Source organism: Lathyrus oleraceus, chromosome 6, assembly GCF_024323335.1.
Source record: "Lathyrus oleraceus cultivar Zhongwan6 chromosome 6, CAAS_Psat_ZW6_1.0, whole genome shotgun sequence".
In the NCBI taxonomy this organism is placed as follows: Eukaryota; Viridiplantae; Streptophyta; class Magnoliopsida; order Fabales; family Fabaceae; genus Lathyrus; species Lathyrus oleraceus.
Window position 1 is genome coordinate 482,608,024 of NC_066584.1, and position 20,884 is coordinate 482,628,907.

Below are 20,884 nucleotides of genomic sequence, written 5' to 3' on the forward strand. Positions count from 1 at the left end.
TTCACGTCCTAGCAGTAGGTGTCGCAGCTCGCTGAATCGAGTCTTAGGCGGTTACCTCTTTGCAATAGGATGGATTGACATGCCATAAGATCGGAGACGCTCGGAAAGGTCTAAAAGAAAGGGGAAGCTCTGCCCTAGAGTTGTCATGCAATATGTACTTAGGTGTTAGGATTTTACAAATGGGAATATCTGCCTAATGTTAGCATGCAAAGAATATAGGAACCCTACCTATGTTATCACACAAAATGATATGAGAATCCTACCTATGTTATCATACAAAGGGTTCTATCTAATGGGTGCTATCTAATCGAAACAAGAATTGACGAGTGGAGCAAGGAGAAGTGTTAGGGATAAGGGTTTGATTGGTTGGATGTGCTTTGAGTGATGGCGAGAACTAGGATTGGTGAGATATACATATCGAATCCTAGCCTCAGGAGTGCATGGTATACACCATGTTCCATTTCCATCTTTATTTGCAAAAGTGTTTAATAGAGATTAAGTATTTTTAGGTTTGATTGAGAAAGGGTTTGAAGAAACCGCATTGACAATTTTAGACGATGGCGAGAGCTAAGATTGGCGAGATATACATCTCGAATCCTAGTCTCAGGAGTGCATGGTATACACCATGTTCCATTTCCACCCTTTATTGAAAAAGTGTTAAATAAGAATTAGGTATTTTGAGTTTTGTTGTGAAAATGACTTGACCTAGATCAAGTATTGATGGACGTTTGAGAAAGATTTGAATGAGTGTTTGAGAAAACAAAGTGGGTAAATTGGATGATGGCGAAAGCTAGGATTGGCGAGATATACATCTCGAATCCTAGTCTCAGGAGTGCGTGGTATACACCACGTTCCACTTCCATCTTTATTGAAAAAGTCTTGACTATGAATTAATATTTTTTGAGTTTTTATTAGAGAAAATGGCTTGACGTTGAATCAAGCATTTGATGAAAGTTTGGAAGAACTGGAATAGAATAGGAGGGAGAAATGAATTGATTTGTTTATTGAGAAAACACTCGACGTTGGATCGAGTCATTATTTTTGATCTTTTGGAAATGATTGATTTTATTCTTGTGTTAGTAGCTAACTAAACAGTCAAGCAATAAAGAAATAACAGTAAAATTATTACACATCGAGGGGAGTGGGGTACATTTTGTCAAATGGGGATTCAAAGTAATGAAATAATTAAATCGGGCCCAAACAACAGATAATGCAATGTATGAGTGTAAGTGCAAGGGACATGTCTCATTGTAAGAAGGCCCAAGAGTAAGCCATGTGAAGAAAATAAATAAAACAACAAGTTATATTTACAACACACTTAAAAAAATTAAATCGAAAAAATGGTAAAATCGGGATTTGCACGGATGGAAATTGAGGGACACACAAAACCTAAATAATGTGCTCAAAGCCGGTTTGCGCATGTTGACAATAATTGAAATGTCATATGCGATTAATCGAAACGCGGCGAAATACTATCAATATATCGATAAAAATAGTCATGGATGAAGAACATGGGAATCGTTGAATCCATAAATTAAAATCGATGTTTAACAATTAAAATAAAATAAAAGGGTAAACATTATGAGGTGATTAAAACAAAATGTGAAATAGAAATTAAAAATGCTATAAAATCAAATATGGTGAACACAGGTATTGAACCCAGGACCAAGGGTTTGCTAAAGCATTCTTTTACCAACTCAGCCATACAGACATCCTTGTCATAAGATCTCATGCGCTAACAGATAACATAAAGAAAAACGGACCAACCCCTTTTAAATAAAACAAAGTTGAAAACAGTAGCAGAACTCAACAAGTTCATCTTAACGCACAGAAGTACTGTTTCTTTCCATTTTCAATATCAAAGATTTAACAGCAAGATATTATCACGAACAAATAGTATTGCTAGATGAAATCGAATTGGAACAACAATCATGGTTCCCTCAGAAGGAAGCAAAGCAGAATCGAAACATAGAAATAAAGTTCGGAAAGGAAGCTAACCGGTTGCGGCGAACTCGACCGACGAATGTGAGTAAGCGTTGCCTTCAATTCTCTCCTTTTCTTTTCTGAATGGTAGCCGCCAATCCTCTTCAAAATTAGGGTTTTTCAGCTCTCTGAACAGTAGCCACTAATCTTCTCTCCCTTCTGTGAACAGTATCCGCCCCTTTTATAATCCCATTGCTAGGGTTAAGATGAGATCAAAAGAGTATTGGAATTGGAAGTGCTTTCTTGTGTTGCTCTGTTGTCTATCCCATTATGGTACTTGCTCTGAAAAAAGGTAACTTGTACCTTGTACCTCCTCCTGGAAATATTTTGATTCCCTTTTGTTGCTTGTGAATTTTTACCATCTTACCGAGTTGTTGTGATTTTACTGCAGTGAATTTTCTTGCAACTTTGAGGCTTCTGTTAACAACACTCAACCTTGCAAGAGTAACCTGTTTCTCCATGCGAACCACAAAATATGTACAGATGGTTTTGCAAGTCCAGTTACCAGTCCAGACAAGTCTGTGGTTAACGGTTGTTTGAATTGCCACAGGTCTTGAAGATGAGATCCAACAACAGTTTTGGAAGCGGAGATAGATGCAGTAGATATGTCTGAAGACGACCATTTTAAGTCACTTGTTGCCTTTGCACAACCTCCTACAGCCTTTATCTCAACATCCATGATTTCTTGAACAACTATGATAGTCTCATTTTGTCATTGGCACCACCAAGATAGTTCACAGAAGCTGCCAAATTTCCAAGTCCTGGAGAATAAGCTTTCAAGATTTTAGTATTCCGCCAACCATGTTTTAAGGAGATATCATTGAAACCGGCACAGTTCTCCAATAATCCTAAAATTAATCATCAACCTTAACATCATCACTCTCTGTAATGTAAATCTCTTGTGTGCCATGAGCATGTGCAAAAACCTTTATTTGGATAAGATATTGACGGCCAGATACAACATACCAACGTGCCATTAGAGGAATAGATTCAATTTCTTCCAAAGGATCACCAGAACTAGACAAAGGTGTTATATATAATGATAAAGAAGCTAGCAGGACCGATAGCAAACCCTTTTCCAATGGCAGCAGTTGTATTTCCTGCAGCATCAAGAGCATCGGTTCTCTCACGAATTCTGTGACTCATTCCAGTTGATGATGCATGATCTGGCCCGCTCTCACTTTTCTTTGATGAGCAGAAGCCTTAGAGATCCATGTAGGAAGCAAACAAGGCGCATTATTCAGTGCATCATATGATGTTTCTTTTGCTTTTCCAACCAATGAAATTAGATCAAGCATTAATAGCAGGCAGCAACTGTCACTCCAGAGCCAACACTATGCAACTGATGTGTTTTATGATTCTGCGGGAATACCTTCATTGGATTGGCCAAATATTCTAAGATTCTGGTCCATTGATGCAACTGCCAGGTATTTCGAATCAGGACTAAATTTTACACATGTGGATGTCCCAGTTCCAGATAAATCAGGAAAAGTTTTGATCAAGCTCCATTCAGATTTCACATTTGCAACTTAGTATATCCTTACATCAGAGCCTGCAACTGCAAGGTAGGACCCACTGTGGTCAAACTCCACAGAGTTTGTTGGAGTGTCTGCATCATATGGAACAAAATTCCTGAAGTTTTTTCAATTTACGTAGATCCCAAAGCTTTACACCATCCTTAGCCGCAGTCGTAAGGTAGTATCCATTCTCAGAAAATGATATTGCAGTTACATCCCCCACATGTCCATCAAACTTGGCAACATTTGCCTTACCTTTTACATCCTAGATCTTAACAAGAGAATCTGTAGTGCCTGTTCCAAGAATAAGACCATCAGGATGGAAAGCTGCAGATGTGTAGCCTTGAGAAGAGTCTGAAACCTGAGTCAGACAAGTGCCTAAAGACAGTTCATAAAAGCACCATGTGCCGTCAAGCGATGCAGTCACAAAGTAATTATTGGTGGCATGGACGGTGACGGCAACTGTAGCGGCTCAACCATCGATGCAGACAGCGGAATTGACCCCCCGATGTTCCACCTGCAGTGAGTTAAGATATTAAACCGGCATCAATCAGCCCAAACCGAATACCCTTCGTCATCGTCACTGTTGGTTTCGTAAGGACTTGCAGCGATCGCATTATCGACAACTTCCTTTGACAGACATAAAGCCATTCCAACACCCATGGATATGAGCATAATCTTTGCAACTGAATAGATCTTAATCCTTATTTCTGGCAGCTCACATGTCTTGAAGTACTTCGTAATTAAACGTACAATAGAGGCAGCATGTGGTAATGGTTGACTGTCTGTGGCCTTTATAATAGCTGCAAGCAATTCTAGGCTACAAATATGCAAAATTGGAAGTTCTGAACAAATGTTCTCCTGCTGTCTGGCGGTCATGAATGGCCTTGAGTTGGTGATTATTAACCACTCTCAGCTCATTTAAGGTGCTTTCTAGCTCTTTAATATACTCATCTTTCTTCGTAAGAGATGATTCAAGTTCCTGAATGGGATTAGCACTACTTGATTCATCCCCAGCCTCACCATTCTTCAATTTGGCAAGAATTCTTAACTTGTTTCTTTCCTCTGTAACAACTGCAAGCGTTAATTCAATCTGTTTGATCTCTGATTTTAATACTTCCGCTTTCTCTTTGGCCAACACAGCCTCAGTTTCGGCATTTTGTTTACCAATCTCAGCAGCATCCAAAGCCACCTCCAGTTGTTTTAAGCGACTAGTGCCTTCACCCTCCTTCTGTGTGCTATAAAGTGCCTCTTTCTGTAAAGCTGCAAATTTAGCAGGCATGTCCTCAAAACATGAGATGCCAGGTATGTCTTTAATCATTGATCTCCATGATGATATTTGATCCTCTCTTTCTGACAAAACAATGCTAACAAGGAATTCCTTGGATGCATATCTGCATGAATGAAGTTGTCCACCAGCAGCAACGTCATAAGTGCATGAATCCCTATGTAAGCAAGAGCAGACTTAAAATGTTCATGTCCTTGAAAATCGTCAACATAATGTGAGTCACTTTCTCCCTATAATACACCTTATCACTTTAGATAGAATTAAAGAGTCGGATATGCCGACATATCATCTTCATCATTTATCTTTTCTTGTAGCAGTAGAACGGTTTCCACGGTTATGGATTTCAGATCAATTGAATCCATCAAACAATTATTCATCTGCTGCCTCTAGTCTATCAACTCTGGATGTGGCTTCAAAGGATTTCTATGGAAGAGGATATGATGACGGTGATATGCGCATCTCTGACATGACAATCATCACTAAGCAGCTTGGTAGCCAACCACCCAAGTCCCTACCATGACTCCTGCAACTTCTTGGTTTACGCCCAAGCGGTTACTGGCTATATTTGGTGTGATTAACATGTTGAATTATTTAACCAAGGAGCAATAACTAGCAATGGTATTATTGGACATCGTGGAACTTGCACAGGTGGTACCTGCAAGTCTGATACAGGAATACATGGTGATTTTAACTTAAACAATTTTGAGGATGGTGTTCTGTCATCTGCTGCAGTAGGAAGTATTTGATATGGTTGTGCAACCGGAGGAGGCAATTCCCTAGTGCCAATTAGGAAACAGTTTATCTTGGTAAGGTCTGGTGTGTTCTTTTTTCTTTTGAGTCCTGTTTTAGAATTGATTGTGCTGCCTGGTTGTTGGCACCAATAGCACCGGCTTTCCAACCGCCATAATTTCCACTAGGATCACTCATGTAAAGCTGAAAGCCAAAAAATTTGTCCCATCCTGCAAACAGGAAAGAGACTCCAAACGGACGGAGACCACCAAATTGTGTGTAACCCTGTTTGGTATCACAAAGAGATTGAACCAACTGTTCAACAGGCATTGGCTCTTGGTAAGCAAATGAGTAACGTTGTGCTTGGATCCTAGCAGTATTGATTAGGATGTTTGCATCAGACATAATCCCAGCAACAGCACATGCAACGTGATCATCAATCTTGTACATTTTCTCAGTTGAAGTTGAGGTTTGCAGAAGCTTGGATGTCACCTTCTTTTCGCCAACCAGAACAACCCCATCTTTTAACAAGATTCCAATGGCAGTACCAGCATTTCCAATAGCCTCCATTGCATACTCCACTTGGTAAAGACGTCCTTCAGGAGAGAAGATTGTTGTACGGCTATCATATCTTCGAGACATCTTGATCTGGACGAGTTTCTCACTGTTTATGGAGGTAGACGGTAAACTCCGGCGGTGATTTCAGGGTAGCGTTTTTTAACGACGAAGCGAGTTCAGCGCGACTCCAATTTGTGTTTGTGAAGCTGATAGAGATGGTGTTTTTGTTGATTTGGCTTTGCAACAAGTTGGTGCAGCAGGGTAAATGCAGAAGGATGGTTAATTGGAAAAGCAAGATTCCAAAGGTTCAAGGCATAACCAAGCATGAAGAAACAAGTCCACATGGTTAAATCAAAGAGCATATGGAAATGGATAATGGAATGAGAGTTATGGCCAGCCATTTAGTGATTAGGGATGACCAATGGCATAGGGTTGACTTTGGTCAAAGTTGACCAAAAAGTCAACTGTTGACCAAAGTCAACAATTGGTTAAAATTCAATTTTATTTGCATTTTTCTTGTAAATGGACAAATGATTGATGATTATGGTGAAAATTTTGGGCTTTTGGATTTTGGATTGACTTTGGTCATTGTTGACCAAAAAGTCAATTGTTGACCAAAGTCAACAATTGGTCAAAATTGTCAAGACTTGTACCTTTTTTTTTATGTAGAATCAAATGTGATGGTTTAGAATGATGTGAAATGAATTGAAATGGTTTGAAATTTGTTTTGCAATTGGTTTATTTTATGACTTGAATGCTTGACTTTGAAAGGAACATGACTTGACTGGTAGTATGTGTTAACAAGGCCATGAAATGATGGTATAAGATTAGGATTTGAAAGGGATATTCATGAATCAAGTGGCATGATTGGCAATTGGCTTGTGACACAAGAAGGTTGGTTGTTTGGATGACCAAGACCATATGTGCATTAACAATCACATGAACAACACCATGACTTTGGACCAAGACCAATCCTCATATAAAACCAAAGTAAGGTTAGGCCAAGCATGCTAAACAAAAAATAAAAACATAAAAAATTCAGGACCAAAATCGGGGTATGACAGGCACCGGTTCATATTAGTGGCTATTGATTACTTCACCAAGTGGGTGGAAGCGGCCTCTTATGCAAATGTGACGAAACAGGTTGTTGCCAGGTTCCTGAAAAGAGACATCATTTGCAGATATGAGGTTCCTGAAAGAATCATTACTGATAATGGTTCTAATCTCAACAACAAGATGATGACAGAACTGTGCCGGGAGTTCAAGATCGAGCATCATAATTCTTCTCCTTATCGTCCGAAGATGAATGGGGCGGTCGAGGCGGCCAATAAGAACATTAAGAAGATTGTGCAGAAGATGGTCGTGACCTATAAGGATTGGCATGAGATGTTGCCGCTTGCATTACATGGGTATCGAACCTCGGTGCGTACATCTACTAGGGCAACGCCTTTCTCGCTTGTGTATGGAATGGAAGTCGTGTTACCGGTTGAGGTCCAGATTCCTTCGTTGAGAGTCCTGATGGATGTGAAATTGGAAGAGGCTGAATGGGTAAGGACTCGGTACGAAGAGTTGAGCCTGATTGAGGAAAAGAGGTTGGCGGCCATTTGTCATGGGCAATTGTACCAGCAGCGAATGAAGCGTGCTTTTGACCGGAAGGTACGACCTCGTGTGTATCATGTGGGAGATATGGTGTTGAAAAGGATCCTTCCTCCTCAGAACGATCGTCGGGGCAAGTGGACACCTAATTATGAGGGTTCATTCGTGGTCAAGAAGGTTTTCTCTGGCGGAGCCTTGTTGTTGACGACCATGGATGGCGAGGATTTTCCATCCCCTGTGAATGCGGACGCAGTTAAAAAATACTTCGTATAAGAGACCCGCTGGACAAAAAGAATAAAATAGTCCAAGAAAAAATGGGCATCCCGGCGAACCAGAAAAAATGAAAAAGGTTCGAGCAAAAATTAGGGATAAAAAGAAAAAACTGTACACCCGGCAAGTCGAAAACCCCACAAGGGCGTCTTGGGCAAAAAAGGGTATCCCGGTGGACTGAAAACCCGAAAGGGCGGTCCAGGCAAAAGAGGGAATGAAACGAACAACTGCGTCTAGCATGATCATTTGTGTTTTGGTTAAGACACATGGATAATCCCCGACAGAGATCGGTCGGAAGTGTCTTGTTCAGAAGGCAGAAAGCACGGAGAGTCTTAAGGACATATGGGTTGTAACCGGATTGGAACTCGATGAGATCACGGGTTCACATTGCCATTAGGATAGATTTTCCTTTTGTGCGCAATTACCTCTTTTCAGGAATTGCTTCATGTGTATTGCTCATTTACGAGCCACCTTTTCAATCAATAAAATGCATATTCAGTTGAATAATTTTGTTTTTATTTTCATTACCGCTTTGATTGCAAAAACATCCGTTTATTTTGATAAAGAATCTTTTCATTTTAAGACATGGAGGTCCCTTCCAATGTATGTTTATAGGATTGAGAACTTGAAATCTTATTTGGAAGGTAGAGTGACTCGGGTGTTGAGATTTTGACACGCCTGGGGCATGTTTTTATCTAACGATCTCTTTTGCAGGTGTTGTTAGATATTTTCACTCACTTGCAGGTCATGATGTGAAGCTTTTGACAAAAGATTCCTTCGAGTCCGATCAGGGACGAGGAATTGTGGAATGGTGAGGAGAGGGCGAAAGGAATGGCGACGATCCTTGAGTGTTAATCAAGAAGACTCTTCAAAGTCTGAAGAAGTGAAAAGTTGACACTTTGGTTAGATGGTGGATACCAGCATTCGATGAGTCGACAGGGGTTCCGTGTCCAACATGCCGTATCTCCCCAGCAGGTTCGAGAGCGGTGTTTCTTCGGCAGCCAGGCCTGAAGGTTGCTATTTCCCCTAGCAGGGTTGAGATTGTTATGTCCCCAGCAAGTTGGGAGGTTGCTGTTTCCCCAGCGGAAGTGTGCGCTGGTAGCTGTTTCCCCAGCGAAGTCCCCAAGCGGATCAAGTTCAGCGGAGGTCATCCTTAGTGAGGGTTGCTTTCCCCAGTAGCAGTGCTTTTACCCAGCGGGGTTGGAGATTAGAGCGATATCGAGTTCCTCGAGCTCCCCAGTAGAGTCCCCTGAGGGGGATACCTTTTTTATACATTCATCATTTAGAGAAGCATAGCATATTGCATACCTAAATTGCGTAGCATTTCCATGGTTATGGAACATTACGTTGAAAAAAAATCACGCATCAGCATATAAAGCATAAAATAGTCTCAAGCCGTGGCTACCGTTTGAGAATTGGTTTTGCTGATTGGTGAAGATGTTACTCTGAGGAGTTTGGCATCATGATTTTGAATTAGCAGTATTCCCCAGTAGTGCGATATTGGAGGAAAATTTCCGTCGGGCGGAGATGGAAGTGAAGATCGAAGAACGTTACGCGATCAGCGCGAAAATTGGGGTTCAAATGGAGAAAAGGAAGTGCGGGGCATTTTCTGGAGAGCGGGGTTCAAATGGAGAAAAGGAAGTGCGAGGCATTTTCTGGAGAGCGGGGTTCAAATGGAGAAAAGGAAGTGCGGGGCATTTTCTGGAGAACGGGGTCCAACTGGAATTGAAGATGGTATCCGGGATGAGGTCCTCAGGATTGTCTTCTGATCATGTGTCGCCTTAGACTTTGGCGAGGCCAACATAAGTCGTTATGGGTGTCTTCAAGTGAAGAAATGCACATGTTACCTTCCTTTCGTAAAGGTGTACCCTCTGATATGTCGCCATCAGAGTGGTGTTTGGTGTTATTTCCGGCATTGCCAACGGAATTAGCACAAGAAAATGGAGAACGGGGTTAATTGTTTGGCAGCAAGTTTGACATGAAGTTATCGGGGTTCAAATGCGGTGATCGGGGATCATTCGCGGAAAAATCAAAGAAGTTATCGGGGTTCAAATGCGGTGATCAGGGATCATTCGCGCGAAAGAAAAAGTTCTGGGGTTCAAGAAAAGCAAAAAAATATATATAATAATAATCCCCAGCGGATGCGGCATTTAGGCCATGGTTATTCCTGTGTTACCATTTATTTTGGTATCCAGGTTAAACATTCTTTTCGGTATTCAGGCCGATTCTCACCGTACCAGACGAATTTTCCTTTAAAGATCACTTCTTTGCCGATTCTGACAGGCATTGTTAATTATTTCCCAGCGGAGCGCAAATTGTTCGTCTATTCTTTTTATTCAATCACTTTTCACCCTGATCATCTGAAAGCCGAGGTTGTTCATATCGACAGGTTCATAGTGGATTGAATAGGGCAGCTGTAACACCTCAAAATTTGCCCTCCTCTTCTTGGGACTGGTTTGGCATATTGCATTGCATATTTTAGGGCATTAAGCATTGCATTTTTGCATATCATCTGAAAACAAGAAAAGATCATCCTCCAAAGTCTTTTTCAGAAGATGGAGGAGTTACCTGATTCAAGCCTGAGGGTTCTTATGAATTGGTGATCAACCATCTGAGGGGTTTGTACTTCATTTAGGGTTTCCTGATTCTTCAAAGGTCTTGAGAATTATCTTGTTTGCAAGGATATATTACCATCATTATGGTTCTATCATCATCAAGGGTTTCATCATTCAGTCTCAAGTTCCTCTGGATTAGGGTTTTGACCTCTGGTCAACCCTAATCAATGGCATTCTTCCAGCTAGGGTTTCTCAAGGAGATGAGGTATTCTTTTGAGATGGAGATCACATGGTTATCATGAAGGGCTTATATGATCTAGGGTTTCATTTCTGAGCCATTTCCCCAAGTGGTGGAGGTTCAAGCGGATCAGGGCATGTCAAGGTCATCTAAGGACCATAAAAGTCAACTGTGCAGTCAACTGAGGGCTTTGAGGTGGGGAAATGAGTTTCAACACTCCATAATGTTCAAAAGAGGTTCATTTGTCATTATAAACATCTATCTTGAAGATTTTGAAGTCAGGGCAAAAGTTTCCAAAAATGGAAAGTGACCTGTAATTGAAAGTTTCCAAAAATGGCAAGTTTTTGGTCCACATTCAACTTGATTTTCCAACATCAAATAAGCTTCAAATGGATTTTTGGTGAACATGAAAGTTGAAGATCTTCCTCTCCTCTTTTCAAAAAGTCCTATTTCATGTCCATCTGATGAATGGTTGAGAAGTTATGGCCAAATGATCACAAAGTGTACATGGAATTTCAACATGACATAACTTTTGATCCAAAACTCCAAATTGGTCCACTCTTTTTGCAAAATGCTTGTCCTGACCAATACTTTCCAAATCAACCATTGCCTTGCATGGAAAAAGCTCATGTGATAACTTGTTCATTCATGTGTATTTTGGAGGGAAATTCAAGAATTCAAATTTGGTGCAAGCTACAAGCCATTTGATCATTCCATTATGTTCATTGGATGTTTTTGAGGGAAAATGGAGCTTGCATGGCACTGTTCACGTGCACATTACTCATGCCACCTCACACTTGCCAAATTTGCATTTCACCTTATTTCTCCTTAATTTTCAATTAGCCATTGCTTAATTATAATTACAGCATCATTAGCACATCATATAAAAGCCTAATCCTAACAGAATTTGCCATAACAACACATTCTAGATCTGAAATTCAAGATTCCCTCCAAAAATTCTCTCACTTCAAACTTGAAATTTCTTCACATAACTCATTAATTTTCTTGCATAATCTTGTTCGTTGAGCATTATTGAGTAGGAATCAAGGTTTGGATTGAAGAATTTGGTCAAGAATCGTGCATACACAAAGCTTGAACATGAACATGGAAGCTTCAAATTAAGCTAGATCTGGTGGATTTCAAGTGCTTCTTGATACATAAAGCTTCAAGTTGAGGTTGGAGGAGAAGATCTGGAAGTGCTGGAGCCTTGAACACGTGGATTTGAACACTGCACATCAAGTAATCTTGAAATTCGAATCTCTTGTTTTGCCTTTTTATGTACACGATTAGGTAGAGCTTGATTCACTGATGATGCTAATATAAATATTTTTGAATTTGGCTGGATATTGAGTTTGCTATGTGAACTTGAAGTTTGAATGTTCAATTTGTTCTTGCTCGATCCATGAATTATATGATGATTTAGAGTGAATTAGCTTTGGATTTGGAATGTATGTTGTGAGACCTTTCGAATGGTACCATTTTCGTCCGTTTCTGGAAAAAAAATTAGGAACCTCCATCGGCGTACCACCGGAGAAGACGACCGGAATCACTATTCCGGCCGTCTGGTTCAGCGCCTAGGGTTTCAGTTCAGACGCGCTTGCAACCTTCATGTCTTCAGTTCGATTCCCTGGCACGAACATTTTGAAAATCCCATTGGATTTCTCACTTGCATCCAAACGCTGTGTTTCGCTTGTAAACGCGCTTGCAACCTAGCTGACCTTAGTTCGATACCTGGCCATGCATATTTCTTTTAATTCCATTGTTTTTTCACTTAAGCGCTTTGACCTGATGCTCCTGTGTTCGATTCCACGCATATGCATATTTCTGAAATTCGCTTGTGAATATTCTCATTGACCTAGCGCCTGGGTTCGATACTTGCCTATTGCATTTTTCTGAATTACATTCACATTTCATTTTTTTTACATGATTTTTCATTTTATTTCCTTTTATTTCATCAAATTGCAAAAATCATAAAAAAATAGAAAATATGTCCAAATTGATCCAAACTTTTTTTCACATTCTTGTTTTAATGTCTATTATTTTGTGATGTTAATTTCATGATTTTTGTGTTTCTGGATTTTTACTTTGTGATTTTTATTTGAACATGATGCCATAATGATATGTTGTGCTAATTGATTTGTGAAATGCTCATAGTTTGTCCAATTTCCTTGAAATTTGACATGCTTATTCATAACATGTGACATGATCTTTTGGCTTTTGTTTGGCATTTTTATCATTTAATACCACTGTTTTGGACACATGAACATATGTTGTGACATTTGGTGTAACATTTTGTACCTTGTACTTGTGCATTTTCATTCACACACCATTTGTTGTCTTCTGGACTTAATTTTTGGTATGATGCTTGTCCATAACATGTTAAGTGCACATAAAAAATTTCATGATCATTGGGTTCATTTCTGTTTTAATGTGGATTTTCTATGTTTGATGTCCAATTTTGATCACATTGTTTTCCCTTGCCTTATCTTGATTAATTGATGGCTTTGCTTATTGATTTGGCTTTGATACTTTTGAGGCTTTCTTCTTGTTTGATTGAATGTGCTTCATGTGAAATATTGACTTCTGTTTTGGTTATTTGACTTGCCTTTGACCCTAGTCTTTGTACTGGTGGTTTGTACTCACCAATTGTGTTTGTGTTTCAGGTATTTAGCACTAATGGTTGGTTTGCTCATTACTTGAGATGCAATTTGCTTTGATTACTAACTCTTGTTGTGTTGTAGGTCCATTGATGTGATGAACTCACTTGAGTGCTTGCATTTGAGACTTGCATTGTGTATAATTGTTGGATGATTCCACTGTGTTGTCTGTTGGTTTTCTGAATACAATATTAATTGTTTGGCTTTTGTACAGGTACATTAGCCGCTTGCTAGCTAGCTTGAGCTTTGCTTTGGAGCGTGGTTGATACACCACTGAGGTTGTTTAGCCTTCTCACTCCATGTAGTCTGGAAGCCCTGTCGCTTTTTTGGCAGGCATTTGGCTGAAGTCCTCCTTAAGAGGCAATGTTTGTGATTGTTTATATTTGTGCCAAAGACCTCCAAGTGAGGCATGTTACTTGTTAAGTCCTCCTAAGTGAAGAGGCAATTGACAGATAGAAGGGATTAGCAATCAATCCCCTGTTATTCTGTGAGTCGTTCATTATGCTCGCACACTACGTGTTGATGCTCTTGAACATAACCCAAGATCTTGTACAGTGTCAGTCAAGTGGAATAGGGTCCCTCTTTCTGGACCCCCACGCTTTCTTTGATTTAAGCTCACCCTGGCCAGGGTTAAGAGCATGAGGTCTAATCCTCATTACCACTTTTCATTTGCTCACCCTGACGGTCAATGTCAGTGGTTAAGAGCTTCAGCATACCCCTATAGTTTTGGCTTGTTTGTCGAGGTTGATATGACCCCTTGACTAAAGCCCAACCATTTGTCTGAGCCTCTTGTTTGTATATAGAGTGTGATGCTTGATCATTTGTGATTGGTGTTTACTTGTTGTTTGAGCTGGCCTGCTTCCTGTGTGAGTTAGGTTCTGATTAGAGACCTCAACTTAGGGATATCTGATTGCATGATAACTATTAGGCTCGAGTTAGTCTCCCTTTTAGTCTGTTGTTTCCCTGGTCTCTGGTTAAGAGAGAGTTTCTCCCCTGTTAAGGGGAACTACGTCGCCCTGATTCTCATACCAGATGAGATACGTAGGCAGAAGATCGTGCGAGATCTCTCCGGGCAACCTTTTTCCTTTTTGTGTGTGTTTTTGTGACAGCTATTAGGCTCGAGTTCCAGACTCCCTATTAGCTTGTTGATCTGATACCCTTTTGCTTTGGTGTTCGCTGGTTAGCGTGTGCTTGTTTGGAGTCGGATGTAAGTCCAGGTTTGGCATTCTGTTTCCTTGTGTGTGTGTGTGTTTGGAGTCGGAAGTAAGTCCATCTATTGGCATTCCGTTTCCTTGTTTGTGTTTGTTTTGAGGAGTTAGATATAAGTCCAGCTATTGGCATTCTGTTTCCTTGTTGAGTTTTTCTTTTGACGTCTCAGCGTCTCTTTTCGGTTTTGTTTCGGCGTGCGTTAGCCGAACTACGAGTGTTCTGATTCTTACTCTGGATAGAGAAGATACATAGGCATAGGATGCGATGTCCTAGCGAGCATGTTTCCCATTTCCCCGAACTACGTTGACTCTGATGTTTGTTTCTGACAAACTACGTAGGCCCAGGATGCGACATCCTGCCGAGTCCCCTTCATCCATCTTCTTTCCCCTGTGCTATTATTTCATTGTGTGCATTCTCTTTGAGCAGTTATTTAGCAACCTTATTCTATTCTTTTGAGCGTGGATCCCGTCGAGTACGACGGACGTGAGGGGTGCTAATACCTTCCCCTTGCGTAACCGACTCCCGTACCTTGTAATCTCTGGTCGTAATACCGTTCCTTTTCCCTTTCTTAGGTTAGTCCTGCGCTTCCTTTCCGTCATAGGATGAATAGCGTCGATGGCGGCTCTGTAAACTTGTTTTTTTCCGCCGGTTGTTTTTCGCGTTGCGACACCATGGACTTGAGCAATAGATGATTATCCATACTTTCTATAATGGTCTTTTGTACAATACTAAGATGAATTTAAATGTTGCAATTGTAGCGGTGCATCGTAACCATCGAGCTATGGATAAACCTGACGTCAATTGAAAAATCAGAGTCGCCACCGCGCCTTATTTGTTTCTAAAGGAAAAGGGAAAAGTACAAACAAAATCCAAAGATAAGAAGTTTTCAAATCAAAACTAATAAAATGCCAGAGATTACAGGTAAGGGGGGTGATTACACATAGGGAAGGTATTAGCATCCAAAGTGTCCTAGGGTACTCCTAGGGAGCCATTTTTTGTGTGCAAGTGTTTTGGTTGAAAAGATGTTTGATAAAAAATAGATTAGGGGGATGAGAAAAGAATTCATTTATTATATTTTTGTGTTTGACAAGATCTTCGGTCTTATGCCCACGTACCAACATAAAAATGAGGGATCAAAACCCCATAGTTCGTGGTAAAAATTTCAAAGAAGTTGATGGATTGATTTTAACAAAAGGTTTTAAAAGAAAAAAGGCACAAAATGGCCAAAAGATCTAAATGAAGTTGTTAATTCTTTTTGTCTTTTGAAATTAAGGTCAATATGGTTAAGTTCATTTACGAGTTTGATTTAAGAAAGAAGTTTGAAAATTCATTGGCATAAGACCAAAGTTTCTACTCATTAAAACACGTCTAAGTTTGAAATCACAAGCAAAGAAGATTTTTAAAAGAGGGATAGATTTTGAAATTGAATAAGTAGGAAGAGATGAAGAGACTACCCTAGACAAAGATTAAAAGTTAAGAGTTGAAAAGATCTGACCGATGGGAAGCAATCCACAAGACAAGAATGTCAGATAGAAATCCATTTCCTTTGGAGTTTTAGGCAAACAATAAGCATAAGCAATATCCAAGCAATCAATATGAAGATCAGAGGCATCAAATAAAGATTGCCAACATCCTAGCAAGCACTCCAAAAGCTAGCAGTCTTCAGTGTCTTCAAAGTGTATCAGATGAAATATTCCTTGGCAAACTCTCATAAATAATCATCAGACATAAATAATAATAACCAGTATAACAGTCAAGCACAAAGACAAAGTAACAGATGAACCAAGAGCACTCAAGGTTTGCATCATATGAAAGGCACGGTCAATGATAGCTCAGTCTCAGATAGTGGCATTGGTCAAGTCCTTTAAAGCATAGGGAATGTTGCCTAATTCTAAGTCCAAGAGTTCAGATCAAGTTCAACAGTCCACCAAGATATTTTTTTAGGGTTTTGTTGTTATTAATTATTTTAAGGTCCTAAGACCACAAACAGAACAAAATCACAAGTACACAATATATACAATCACAAGGTATGGCTCAAGTGAGGAAAATAAAAATGACTGAAACATAAACAAGTTGCATGAAATGTGAATGGCAATGAATGATAAAGGTACTGAAATTTAAATTGCATTAAGTAAATGACTTGAAAGTAAAGTAATGTTAATGAAATGTTAGTCAAATGTTAGTGGAGAGTTTCAATTGTTTAAGTCATTCTTTGGAGAACACTTAACCATTCATTCATAAGTATGAAGACATGAACCAAGACATCATCTATGAGAAGGGATCCAACTTGGATAAATCAACAAGTATGCCACTAACTTTCACAAGTGGAAAAAAAAGTCAAGTCTTCACACAATGCCATGAAGAATGGGAGTCTTACAATCTCACTTACTAGAATGTTGTGCCATGTGGGACAAATTTAGCTCTATGTTAAGTCGTCGTAATTGGACTTATGTAGAAGTCACAACTATTTGAGGCTGAGCAATAAAGATATTGGTGTTAATGCATGTTAGAGACTTGGTACAAAGAACCGAGCTCCTAAAACATACCACACACAAAAATAAAGTGGGAATGACCTATCTCAGTCTGGCTCATATTGACTCATCTAACACAATGTCATTGATGAATCAACTATCATTTGGACATTAGAGAAATCATTGGTCAATGATGGATTGCGAAAGAATAGGGATGAAGAGGGGAGGGGAAATAGAAACCCAAATTGATCACAGGAGGAAATTCATTTGATCAATACTATTCATTCATTTTGAGGGATAAAATGTACATTTCATCAACCCCTAAATCCAATAGTATTGATCAAATAAATGTTCTAATCAACCATGATCAAGGCCAAACAGAAAGTCAAACATCACAAAGTCAAACAAATGGCTCAACAATATTTTTAATCAATTAAACAATTAAAAATAAATTTAAAAATGAATTAAAATGCATTTTTAAATGGACCAAACCTCAAATCCCTTCAAATCATCAAATAAATGACAAAGAGATTTACCCTAGGTCAAACAATGTCAAAGGACCTTAGACATTATACTTTTAAAATACTTGCAATGGAAACATTATACTTGTTATAGAATTTTAAAATATTATACTTTTAAAATACTTGTAAGCAATTTTTTTTTCATAAGAAAAAATACTTGCATGGATAAGAAAAAAGAAAATTTTATATTTTTATATGCATCTTATAAGCATTTACGAAAACACGTCTAAATTCATATTTTTATAAATATCTAATAAGAAAAAAGAAAATTTTATATTTATTTAAAATTTATTTATTTTTAATTGAAACTATGGAATGATTGTAATATGAAGTTGAGAGAAATTTTTATTTTTATTTATTAATTAATAAAAGAATTGTGATTAACTGTGTATACTATTATTTTTATCTAAGAATTTTCCTCTTATAAATAAATATACTAATTAGAAAGAGAAAAATCGATTAAGATATACATAAATAACAACAAGACACATTATTTCATTTTGGATAAGTTACTTTATACCAAGTAGACACGCATATGTAGATAAATCAAATAATAACCAAACCGGTATAACGAATTTTCCATGAAACACCCCGTTTTTGATATACACGTTTTGAGTTTTACTTTGTTACCGACACTACACGTTTTCAAAATGTTGAAAGACACTTTGAATGCAAGTTGTCAACATGAGCCACAAGGGAAACGTGGACAAATATCATACAATTCATATAAGAGGAAAAATTATTACTTTGAATTAGAAGAGTTAAAACAGGCTATGTTTTAAATAAACTGATTCAAGTAGATCTCTGACTTTTTAAAGTCAGGTCAAAAATTTGTCATAAACAAACCATCTATTTATTATATTTTATACAAAAATAACATAAAAAGTTGTATAATATTTATTATATAAAAGTATATCACTTTAAATATAATATAGTTATAAAAATTAATTTTTTGAATAAAATAATATATTTTTTAAATAATAAAATTTAAGAGTGAAATAAATAATGAAATATTAATTTTAATATAATATTAATGATAAAAAATTAATATAATAAAAAAATTTCAATAAAATGTAAGAATTTAATATTTAGTTTTTTAATGAAACAAAATAAATATGAACAGAAATTTTAAAATTATAGTTAATTATATTGGTTAAATGGGATATCCGTAGTTAGTCTCAATATATAGCTTTTTAAAATCATACTAAAAAATATTTAACGGCGATTTTTAATTTGGATTTTTATATTTTTTTCAGTATTATTCTATCATTTTAAAATTTAATTTATTGATCTTTCTATTTTAGTTATTTGAGATTTTATTTCTCTATTTTCATTATAGTTTAATAAGTGACAAAAGTAAAATTTCACATTTGTAATTAATTTTTATTTTAAGAATAATAGAAATTAAGTTTAAATAATTTTTTGTCTCTATAATTTGACGTGTTTTTTATTTTTTATCCTGTATTTTTTTAAATAAAATTCTTAAATATTTAATTTTTTTGGTTTTAATATCTGAAATAAAAATTCATAAAAAAGTTAGAGACTATTTCCACACAAAAAAAATACATAGATGAAAATAAAAAATACAATAACTTATATTTACCAAAAAGACTATTTAAATTATTATATTTTAAAAAATAAATATTTATTATATTATATAAAAATTTATAAAAAAAATTAATGAAACAATTTTTTTAAATCACATGCTGGCTTTTCAGATCGGATCAGCCCATTTTGTTGGCTCTAGTTTGGGACCACGCATAACAAAATCTCAAAACTTGATCAAATCATAATATCTACTACTTTATATTTTGGTCTTCGCTCATCATTCCTATCCACAACACACCCACATCCACGTTGGTTCAAACAAACTATACTTCATATTCATCAATACAAACAAATTTAGCAACACTTTTCCGAATATTCCCCCTCTATATATAGCCTACAATACATATATAACATTACATCTTACTACTACTTATCATCACTTTTTCTTTTCTCATTCTAACAGAAAATGATTCAAGTTCCTGTAACGCACAAAATTAACCATCTTCTCAATTTTCTTCATTCTCATCAATCTTCTTCCATACTTCTCAATCTCTGCAAATCATGTGTTCTTTTTCTTGCTCTATTCGCCACCTTTCACACCATTTTCATCCTCAAATTCCGCAAAAGAACTCCTTCTATCTCCCCTCTCGTCGCCGAGTATGATTACACTGATGACGAAGACGATGAGACATGTTCGTTATCGTCCACGTCATCGGAGTCTGAAGACGGCGATGAATAAGAGATAGAAGAAGAAAATATACAGGATGAGTATTTCCGATTTAGAGGCTCTGACGAGGGATTTCTAAGTAGTTGTCGTAGCATCGGGGATATGTTCTCGCTTTCGGAGATTACGAATAGTAAAAGCGTTGTGAAGCTTTGGGATTCCCTAGGGTTTGGGTTAGGGTTTGGATTAGACGATTGTGATTCATCTTACGACGGAGGTATCGTGGCGGCTTACAGCGCTGACGAGAAGCTGAGTGCGTCGTCGTCGGAGGTTACGGATTCTTCCGGAGAAAATTCGTCGGGGAATATGGCATTGAGGATATGGGACACGAGGGTCCGGCGAAGGATACCGGCGATGATCGGAGAATGGGTGCCCGGTATCGGAAAGGCTGTTGGAATTGTTTCCGGTGGCGAGCAGAAGGTTTACGTGAGAGATGACGGGCGTTATGAGTTAACGGTTGGTGATATGAGGAATGTGATGTCGCCGTTAGAAAATGTAACGGAATCACAACTAGATTTGTGGTGGCCTAATTCCTACATGCTTAAAATTTAATTCGCTGGAAGGAAGGATGGGAATTTTTAAAGATCCAGAGTTTAATTTGTAATTGTGGATATTGGAATATAATAGGATCAAGTGATATTCTTTTTTTCTTTTTTATCAAATAGTCTATCAATTACGATACACCATATTTTACATTCAATTTTGACACCATTTTAAACTTTAAAAAAAAATTGAACTTTTTTTATAAATATAAAATTGTATCATTAACCACCAACTTCATTATTACATTAACCACAAAAAAATATGTATTAATTATTTATTTTATTTATAATTTATTAATCACTCTCACTATTTTATTAACTAATACAATATACAATATTATTAACCATTTTATGACATTAAATTATAAAATGTATTAATCAATTTTTATATTTTATTAACATTTATTATATTATTTAAGATGTTGTTATAATTAAAAACTTATTAATTAAATTATGATATGTATTAAGCAATTTTATA

General features: G+C 37.5%; 2 protein-coding genes and 1 long non-coding RNA gene across 3 annotated transcripts in view; 2 read left to right on the plus strand and 1 right to left on the minus strand.

The window, feature by feature from the left end:
* Positions 1 to 3,766, plus strand: part of LOC127096587 (uncharacterized) — a 47,907-nt gene extending 44,141 nt beyond the window's left edge. Inside the window, exon 4 of the long non-coding RNA XR_007792723.1 lies at positions 3,622 to 3,766. This is a non-coding gene — a long non-coding RNA (uncharacterized LOC127096587). The remainder of the gene's footprint in view (positions 1 to 3,621) is intronic.
* Positions 3,767 to 5,107: 1,341 nt separating this feature from the next.
* On the minus strand, positions 5,108 to 6,330 carry LOC127097536 (proteasome subunit alpha type-4-like). The gene has a single exon (XM_051036037.1). It carries the CDS (start codon positions 6,157 to 6,159, stop codon positions 5,587 to 5,589), a length of 573 nt encoding a protein of 190 aa, XP_050891994.1. The 5' UTR covers positions 6,160 to 6,330; the 3' UTR covers positions 5,108 to 5,586.
* A 13,091-nt stretch (positions 6,331 to 19,421) lies between these two features.
* LOC127096994 (uncharacterized) lies at positions 19,422 to 20,513 on the plus strand. The gene has a single exon (XM_051035513.1). It carries the CDS (start codon positions 19,970 to 19,972, stop codon positions 20,414 to 20,416), a length of 447 nt encoding a protein of 148 aa, XP_050891470.1. The 5' UTR covers positions 19,422 to 19,969; the 3' UTR covers positions 20,417 to 20,513.
* Positions 20,514 to 20,884: the final 371 nt, after the last annotated feature.

Bases quoted from the DNA above. Each gene is read 5' to 3' on its own strand.
- LOC127097536 (XM_051036037.1), bottom strand. From the start codon at position 6,159: ATGTCTCGAAGATATGATAGCCGTACAACAATCTTCTCTCCTGAAGGA.
- LOC127096994 (XM_051035513.1), top strand. From the start codon at position 19,970: ATGTTCTCGCTTTCGGAGATTACGAATAGTAAAAGCGTTGTGAAGCTT.